The sequence below is a fragment of the Danio aesculapii genome, chromosome 24, assembly GCF_903798145.1.
Source record: "Danio aesculapii chromosome 24, fDanAes4.1, whole genome shotgun sequence".
Classification (NCBI taxonomy): Eukaryota; Metazoa; Chordata; class Actinopteri; order Cypriniformes; family Danionidae; genus Danio; species Danio aesculapii.
The window spans coordinates 40,360,357-40,370,356 of NC_079458.1; the positions used below are offsets into that span (position 1 = coordinate 40,360,357).

A 10,000-nucleotide genomic window follows, 5' to 3' on the forward strand; every position below is an offset into this window, starting at 1 on the left:
CCCATGAGTCCTCAAATTGGCGCAAATAGATTTGCTATTTAAACAACGTGGCACAATGCATGAAAATTAGGGTTGCGCTGGTCTGAAAATAGCAACAAATCACGCCAAACACTTCTTGCGCCTTATTTCGTCGGGTGTATGATAGAGCCCAAATATGTCAAAGCGTTCATGTTTGAAAATAAATATTCTACATTAAAAAAAGCTTGTATGCTGCTTATTCTAACGACTTATTTAAAATAAGTTGAAACAACACACTTCTTGAGATTTTTGTTAAGGCAACTTAACTGTTTTATATTCAATCCACTTAAATTTGTTAAGTTAACCTAATCAACTTGAATTAATTGTGTAGAACCCAGCATTTTTTACAGTGTATTAAGTGTACTATAATGAACAACCACGAATACTGCAATCTGAATATTCTTATCATACACTCTAGAAATGTAAATAATAAGTGATTATTGACTGTATTTTGAAGCGCCCACGATATCAATATTATACATGCTTATTATGAAGATAAATTGTATTATTGAACATCAGTAAATGTCTGCTCCTAAACTCAGCATCAGAGAGAATGACTGAAATCAAAGAAGACGTGTTCATGAAAAAGCAATATTTGCACAACTCTGCATTTGGCAGCGAACACAGTTTGAGTCTTTCCTCCTCTGGATGGAGATGGATGAGTCCTGAGCTGCTCCTATTGCTGTATTGAAACCTGGATTTGTTCAGAGCTGTGATTCAGAATTACTTCATTGAGTTATTAATGATGTGTTGACAGAAGCGTCCTGTCTATTCTTGCAGTGGGAGATTATTACCATTCGTCACCACTAATCTGGAGCGCCGGCCTCCTATTGAGGCACGTGAGCGGATGAAAACCGATGCGTTTGTGGTGGACAAAGACGTGTTTGTTCTGTAGGTCTGACAGTATAGAGTAAAAATCTGACATTGCGATGTTTTGGTATTCTTATATCTTTTGCTAATATTTCCCAAGGGATTTTTAAGAGATTCAGGAATTTTTCCACAGCATTTCCTATTATATTTTGTCTTCTGGAGAAAGTCTGATTTGTTTTATTTCGGCTAGAATGAAAACAGGTTTTAATTTTTAAAGACTATTCATTTATTCAGTCATTTTTCTTAGGCTTAGTCCTTTTATTCATAAGGGGGTGCCACAGCAGAACAAGTAGGTATTGCTGCAGCCCGAAGACCTCTTAGTGGGAGGGATTACACCACAAGAAGGTTGGTGACCTACAAGTGAGGTTGGGTTTAGGGTTGGGATAGGTGTAGACGTTAATAAAACATATCAGGTTACTGTGAGGTTGGGATTAGGGTTGGGGTAGGTGTAGACATTCATAAAGCGCAATATTGTGCTCTGTGTAATGTACAAGACAGTGAATAAATAAAAACTCCAGGTTTGTACAGCCCACTTGGAGCTTGGAGCTGACTCCGACCTCCGTTTATACCCTTTTCCAGCTGAATGAACCTCCAACTTATCTAGCATCTGTTTTACACAATGGGTGCCCTTCCAGCTGCAACATAGTACTGGGAAACACACACACACACACACACACACACACACACTACAGCCAATTTAGTTCATCAATTCCTCTATAGCGCATGTGTTTGGACTGTGGGGGAAACCGGAGCACCCGGAGGAAACCCACGCCAACATGGGGAGAACATGCAAACTCCACACAGAAACGTCAACTGACCCAGCCGAGACTCGAACCAGCAACCTTCTTGCTGCGAGGCCACAGTGCTAACCACTGAGCCACCGTGCCACCTGGCTAATAAAATAATTGTGTAAATTAAAGTGTATTGCTCAAATGTCAGTGTTACTTTTGTATCGTCAGTGCAGTGCTAATATTGGCTCACAGGCCGTCATGTCCTGTATGGGTTTCATTCTCAAGTTTGAAAAAAAAAAATCACCTGTCATAAAAACATCCAGAGACTGGAGGACACATTGTTCAGTTGTTACTCATATTTTCAGCTTGTGGGCATTGTTTTTGGTGATGCTTCAGAGATAGCAAGACATTTAGACTTTCTTTTGCCATGTTTCTGTACATTTATCTCATCATATGATTGGTTTGTCATTAAAAAAAGTCCTTGACATGCTAAAATCCAAGATTATGCACACATGTATTTCAATTTGTTTAATATGGGCCATAAATGCATGCGTTGGGCTATAAAGGTAATGTGTTGACTTTTTCATTAATTTAAACTAATTTCGAGAGGAGCACATGATATGATTGAGCACGTCTGGCCGCTCATCTGTAATCAGTAATAATCCAATCAGAGTGATCCTAGTTTACTATAAATGGATCATTTTCTCCCTACTGCTCTATCTTCGTTTGGAAGAATCCCCCCTTCCACCCCATCTCCTCCTTTTCTTCCCTTTTCTAAAGGGGGAGCTCTCGAGACCTACCTGATCTCGTATCTCCTGATATGCTTGTCGACTGGGCGGGAGCCCTGGGCTCAAATATCTCCGAGCTCAGGGTTCTCTCCCGGGACAGCGTGCCAAACCTGCTTTAAACGCCAAGCATATCTAAGTGGGAACTCTTGAAATATATATACCGTCTGGATGTACTTTATTCCACTTATTACATGGCTACTTGATGCAAAACTTTATAATTAGACACAAAGCATTGCTCTGAGGCTTAATAGTTTATTAATTCCTGAATTGAAGACAAAGCTGAGAGAAAATATGTGATATCCCACAGCTTTGTTCATGTTTTCAGCATGAGGAACTACTGTCAGTTTGCACAATTGTGTGTGTGATCTTGATTTACTCTGCTGTAGATTCAGGCTGAAGTATTTGTCTCTCTTCTCTCGGTAGCAGACAACATCTTCTGCTCAATCTTTCATTTTGCCTTCAGTATTTCATCCTTCCTTTTCATCATTCCTCCCTCACACAGTGATACAACAATGTCTTCATTTCTCCATGGACACAGTTCCTGTCTTAAATCACACAAACCCTGCTTCATAAATAATTTCTGCCTTTCCCTCTCATTTCATCCCCGTCTCCATCCATCTACTGGCGATTATCGGCTCCATTGATGTTAAATCCGCATGCGAGTCCCTGGATGTGGGAGAAGCGTGTCGTCTCAGCAGCCGATCTGCTCAAATATTTGCTGAATCTTGTTCTGGGTTTGTGGCCAGAAAATGTCTTCCAGATTAACTCCTGTTAAAAGCCTGGATGAACTTGTTGACATTTGTTTCAGAGATGTTCTTTGGATGGGTCGTGTTCCTCTGATTGTGGCTCATGATTCAGCGGAATCATGTTGTGGTTGGTGAAGTATTAGGATGGATGATTGTTTTTGCTTTCAGTATTGCTAATAGTCTAGTTAGGCTAAGTGGAATTAATTAGTTTCATGTTGTTACAAAATCAATATGGCTTTGTGTTGCTCTCAGTTCAGTACAAAATATTTTGGGTATGAATAGTCTGTTCTGTCTGTGAATAGTAACATTGTTTTGTGAGATTTTTGTTCATTTAATTACTTTGTTTTATAGTATTAACTTAAAAGCTAATGAAAAACTTAACCTTAGTTTGCCCATTCAGTCATCTATTAATGGATTTACTGTTTTATATTTCTATCTTATCAATCTCTCTACACTCAATCTATCCATCCATCCATCCACCCACACATTCATCAGTCAATTCACCCACACATTCATCCAAAAATACACCCATACTCCCACATCCTCAACCATCCATCCATCCATCTATCCATAAATCCATCCATACTCCCACTCACTCAACCATCCATCCATCCATCTATCCATAAATCCATCCATACTCCCACTCACTCAACCATCCATCCATCCATCTATCCATAAATCCATCCATACTCCCACTCACTCAACCATCTATAAATCTATTCACCAACACATCCATCCATAAATTCATCCATACTCCCACCCTCTCAACTATCCATCCATCCATCTATCCATCCATCAATTCATCCACAGACACGTCCATCTACAAATTCATCAATAAATCCATCCATACACCCACTCAACCATCTATCCATCCATCTATCCATCCATCTATCCATCTACCCATCCATCCACCTACTCAACCATCCATCATCCATCCCTAAATCAATCCATCCATCCACCCACCCACCTACTCAACCATCCATCCATCCATACCCCCCTCCCACTCAACCATCCATCCAACCATACTCTCACCCACTCACCCATCTATAAATCTATCCACCAACACATCCATCCATAAATTCATCCATACTCCCACCCTCTCAACTATCCATCCATCCATCTATCCATCCATCCATCAATTCATCCACAGACACATCCATCTATAAATTCATCAATAAATCCATCCATACACCCACTCAACCATCTATCCATCCATCTATCTACCCATCCATCCACCTACTCCACCATCCATCATCCATCCCTAAATTAATCCATCCACCCACCCACCTACTCAACCATCCAACCATCCATCCATCCATCCATCTATCATTCCATTAATTTATCCACCCACTCAACCATCCATCCATCCTTAAATCCACCCATACACGCACCCACCTACTCAACCATCCATCCATTTAACCATCCATCCATTTATTCACCCGCTCAACCATCCATCCACTTAAACATCCCTCCATTAATGTATACACCCACTCAACCATCCATAAATCCATCCATACACTGACGCACTTAACCATTCATCCATCCACCCACCGACTCACCCACCCACTCAACTATCCATCCATATTATTAAAATGGTAGCAGTGTGCTAAAAAGTTAGCAGCATTAGTATGTTAAAATAAGCTAGGAACACTGCATAATCCTATAAATCGCACATTATTCGTGTGAAATATGCTGCTTTCCAAAACATGCTAGCAACATTTTAGCATTTAAGATCAACGATTACTTTTAAAACTGCATAACTTTAAAAACCTGTTAGCAGTGTGTTAGAAGCATGCTAAGAGTTTCTGTCTGATGTCACAAGGCACCCAAAACATTTGACATATTGAACAGACTCTTCCTGATCTGGTAAGTTACTCATGTATTAAAGATGTTGAGCGTGACACTTCTTCTTTTCTGATTGAAAATCCTGTTTTACTTGAAAATACATCAGATTAAGGATGAACAGTGGAGCGAGAGATGTAAACCGCTCTTTACTCTGGTCAGATGGCCTACATACACTGGCAAGCCTTCAGTTCTGCTCAGATTGGCTTTCCATCGGTGTGCGACCCCACTTTTCCCTGTTTTCATCTTGTTCGTCAGCAGGCTTTGAAGCTCTGCCAGAGTGTGTGATGCCAAGCTGATGTGGGCTGATCAGCTCTGCCCAAATATGAGATTACAGCACTTCAGATGAGCCGAGACTGAGAGATATTGCAGTCACTGGCTGATCATCATGTTGGGTTCAGACTGAGATCTGACAGTGATGGCTACTGACGTGAGCATTTGAATTATAGATACTTTCATTATTCCCTACGGTCCCAATTTGTTTGGTCATGCTAATGATGTTTTCTAGAGAAACCCAAATACTGTTATGGTATTTATTCATCTTTATATAAAATGTCTGACTTTTTCTAGACAGCAACTTCATCTATTCATCTATCCATCTACACATTCATCCATCTATCCATCCATCCATCCATCCATCTGTCCATCCAACCATCTGTCCATTTACACATCCATCATCCATAAACCGTCCATCCATTTACACATCCATCTGTCCATCCTACCATTCATCCACTCACACATCCATCATCCATAAACCATCCATCCATTTACACATCCATCCATCCATAAACCATCCATCCATTTACACGTCCATCCATCCATCTATCCATCCATAAACCCATCCACCAATTTGTCCATCCAGTCTTCCACCCTTCCATTTGCCTATGCTTCCATCCATCTATCCACACATCCATCATCGTAAACCAACACACCTATACATCCATCCATTTATCCACCCTTCCATCTACTTAAACTTACATCCATCCATCCATCATCCATAAACCCATCCATCCATCCATCCATTAATCCATCCATCCATCCATTAACCCATCCACTTATACATCCATCCATTTATCCACCCTTCTGTCCACTTACGCTTCCATCCATCATTCACAATCCTGTCATCCATCCATCCACACACCCACAAACCCACTCACCCACATCCATTCAAACACACACCCACCCACCCTCACATCATCATCATTTACACATCCATCCATCCATCCATCCATCCATCCACACATCAATCATCCATAAACCCGTACATTCAGTCATCCACCATTCCATCTGCCTCTGCTTCCATCCATCCACACATCCAGCATCGTAAACCCGCCCAACCATACATCCATTTATCCACCCATCCATCTACTTACACTTACATCCATCCATCATCCAAAATCCCATCTATTCATCCATCCATCCTATACATCCACCCTTACGCTTCCATCCATCCATCCATCCATGCACCCACCCTCACATCTGTTCATCCCACTGGTTCGAGTCCCCGCTGGGCCAGTTGGAATTTCTGTGTGGAGTTTGAATTGGGTAAACAAAATTGCCGGAAGTGTATGAGTGTGTGTTTGAATGGGTGTTTCCCATGCATAAAACACATGCCGGAATAGTTGGTGGTTCATTCCGCTGTGGTGACCCCTGATAAATAATGGACTAAGCTGAAGAAAAATGAATGAATGAATCACATTTCACTTAAAAACTCACACAGTCTGCATCTTCTGTAACTCTGTCTCTCTGTCTGTTTCAGGACCCGGGGTACTGGATACAGGTTCATCGGCTGGAACATGGAGATGGAGGCATTTTGGACCTGGATGATGTGCTGTGTGATGTAGCTGATGATAAAGACAGGGTAAGTCAGAAATCTGCTTTAATATTACAGAGAGACGCCGATCTCTCATTCATTTGAATTTCAGTTTGGTTTTGGCTTTCAATACGTTATTTTCTAGGTTATTACAAGACTGATTTGATGTGTTTATATGTAGAAAAAAATCTAATATTGAACACATTGCAATTTTATTAGTGATAATTAGTTCTTAATTGTGTGATCAGCTGTATATATTTCACAGTTTGCTCTGTGTTAAGTGTCAGATGTGGCCTTTCTGCAGCCGTCATGTCATTTCATGATCTCAATTGCAGAGACTTTTTTGAATGTTTTGAATAACGAGAGGCAGGGTTCATGATGAAGTTGATAATAAGATATCAGGTTTTCCTCATTTGTTTTCAAGCCCAGAGAGAAAAAGAAAGAAAGGAGGAGTGTAAGAAGCACTTCTGGGCTCCTGTGTTTCTTCTTGTTATTGTGGTTTTGCATCTGGATCAGTTTCAGGTTCAAGTTTTGTAGTGGAACGTTTACTCTGCTGTTGTAGTTACTGTACAGTATTACTAGTGGTGTGCCAAAAGGGCTAAAACCATTAATGTTTAATTGTTTAATTTGCACTTTGACTGTAACATTTTAAATATACATAAAATAAAGGGACTAAACCCAAAAGAAAATGAATGAATGAATGAACATAAAACAATAGCTGCGTTTCCACTATCGCGCCTAAAGCGAGCGAGCCAGGGCGAGCCAAGGCCAGTCGCGTTCCCACTATCACTTCCGGGGCGTAATCGGGCCAAAGCGGGGCTTCCTTGGGGCCAGCGTCCGGCCTTTTTCGGCCCGCCGAATACCTTGGGCCAAGGAGGGCCAACTGGGGCTTCGGGGCGGGGTTACGTACAAAGGCGGAGTTTTCCTGTCAGGTAAAGAGGAGACAAGATGCTTTCTTCCCTTACATTTGTTTTGCTATCGCGCTTGATCAACTCACTAAGAAGAAGAAAAAATGGATAGCAGACGAACTCGAATGTCCTTATCCAGGGATCGCTGTCTGGCCTTACACCAACAGACCACAAACAGTAAAAAAGCAATCGCTTCGGTGTTCTCCATCTTTCAGCTCTCGTAGTGATGCCAGGTTGTGTTTGTGGTCATAGTTTGAGTCTTTTGTTTGATTCGGGGGACGTTCTGGGGGCGGTGTTTGCGTGACGCGCTACGAGCAACTAGCCCGACAGTGGAAACGCAACATGATTTCGGCCTCATTTCTCAACCTCCCGGGCTACTGGCCCGGCCTGGCCCGATTAAAGCCCTGGCTTGCACTGGCCCGATAGTGGAAATGCGGCTAATTATGTCGTCCCACAAAATGCTCAACAATTGTATTTTTTCTGCAATTTTTAAATAAGTAAAAAAATTAAATTGAGTTCAGTGTTTTAAAATAATTATCTCTCAGTTTGCCTCATGATAAGTTTCATGTTAAGTCAATGGGTTGCGGCTGGAAGGGCATCCGCTGCGTAAAACGTGCTGGATAAGTTGGCGGTGCATTCTGTTGTGGCAACCCCGGATTAATAAAAGGGACAAGAATATGAATGAATGAATGAATGAATGAATGAATGAATGAATGAATGAGTGTTTTAAAAACTCCAGAAGGACACGAAGTAGGAATCACTGGTTCCTTTATTAAAGATTTTAGGTTTAATCCTCCATTTTTGAAGCTGCTAGTTAACAGAAACAGTGCTGTTTACATGTACAATGTAATGCCTAGATGGTTATTAAGTAGAAGAAATCAGCCTTTACTTTTCTGTTTCATTGATTGTATTTAATAAGCAATAAAGTCATTGTGGGACAGTTTGCAATGGCATTACTCTACTATTTAGATCCTCAAAGGGAGGGCCCTGAAATTATTCTGCTTAGGTCCCTCAAATGTACAGGGCCGGCCCTGCACACAACTGATTTGTCCCTCCAGGATTTATGGCTGCAGTTTGTTTATTAGCGTAGCTGCTAATGTTGTCAAGCCCTGATGAATGTTGTTTAGCCTGCAAGCTAATTAGCCGCTTTGCTCCCGCTAGGCTTTGGTGACGTTTGACTGTGCGGAGCTGCTTTTGTTTCTGGTGATTTATAATCGTCCTCTCGGCGAGACCACATTTATTAAACCGTGCTAGCTCAATTAGTAAACGACACACTCCGGCTGCATGGTCAAATCCATATTATGAGGCTAATTAGCATTAGGGTTGTTAGGTGTCTGACTTTGAGAGCAGAAGATATTGTCTGCTTGATATCGATAAATGAAGACGCATTGTGCTGAGCCAAAAACAGCATGAGACACGGTTTCTGGTCTTTTGCATGATTTAAAGGGGACCTATTATGCATAAGGGCGGCACGGTGGCTTAATGGTTAGCACTGTCGCCTCACAGCAAGAAGGTCGCTAGTTCGAGTCCCAGCTGGGTCAGTTGGCATTTCTGTGTGGAGTTTGCATGTTCTCCCCGTGTTGGCGTGGGTTTCCTCCGGGTGCTCCGGTTTCCCCCACAGTCCAAACACATGCGCTATAGGTGAATTGGATTAACTAAACTGGCCATAGTGTATGAGTGAATGAGTGTGTATGGGTGTTTCCCAGTACTGGGTTGCATCTGGAAGGGCATCCGCTGCGTAAAACATAAACTGGAATAGTTGGTGGTTCATTCCACTGTGGTGACCTCTAAAATAGAGACTAAGCCGAAGGAAAATGACTGAATGAATGAACAGTCTGCTCATCTCTTATACTAAATTGAATGCATTATTAATTCAGTGGAAAACTCGTTCTTGACCAGGGGTGCCCAAACTCGGTCCTGGAGGGCCGGTCCCTGCATATTATACTTCCAACTCCAATTATCACACCTGAACTAGCTAATCAAGCTCTTTCTAGGTATACAAAAACTTCCAGGCAGGTGTGTTGAAGGAAGATGGAGCTAAACTATGCAGGACACTGGCCCTCCAGGACCGAGTTTGGGCACCCCTGTTCTAGACGGTGCTTTTTTCTGGTGTATTTTGAGTACGTTTAGCTTCATAGTTCAGTGCTTTTCTCTGGACATCTCGTTCTGTCATGTTCAGATTTAATTATATTTGTGTGATCCTCCTGGAAGCAGTGTACTGTGTAAATCCTGTAAAATACTCTGCTCTGCCCTTCTGTTAGTTTCTGCTACTGGACGCTGAATG

At 41.7% G+C, this 10,000-nt stretch overlaps 1 protein-coding gene across 4 annotated transcripts in view; it reads left to right on the forward strand.

The window, feature by feature from the left end:
* Positions 1-10,000, forward strand: part of pard3aa (par-3 family cell polarity regulator alpha, a) — a 708,633-nt gene that overhangs the window by 64,484 nt on the left and 634,149 nt on the right. For all 4 annotated transcript variants that reach the window (XM_056450319.1, XM_056450321.1, XM_056450320.1 and 1 more), the window contains exon 2: positions 6,755-6,856. In XM_056450319.1, the coding sequence (XP_056306294.1) occupies positions 6,755-6,856 (102 nt within the window). The remainder of the gene's footprint in view (positions 1-6,754; positions 6,857-10,000) is intronic.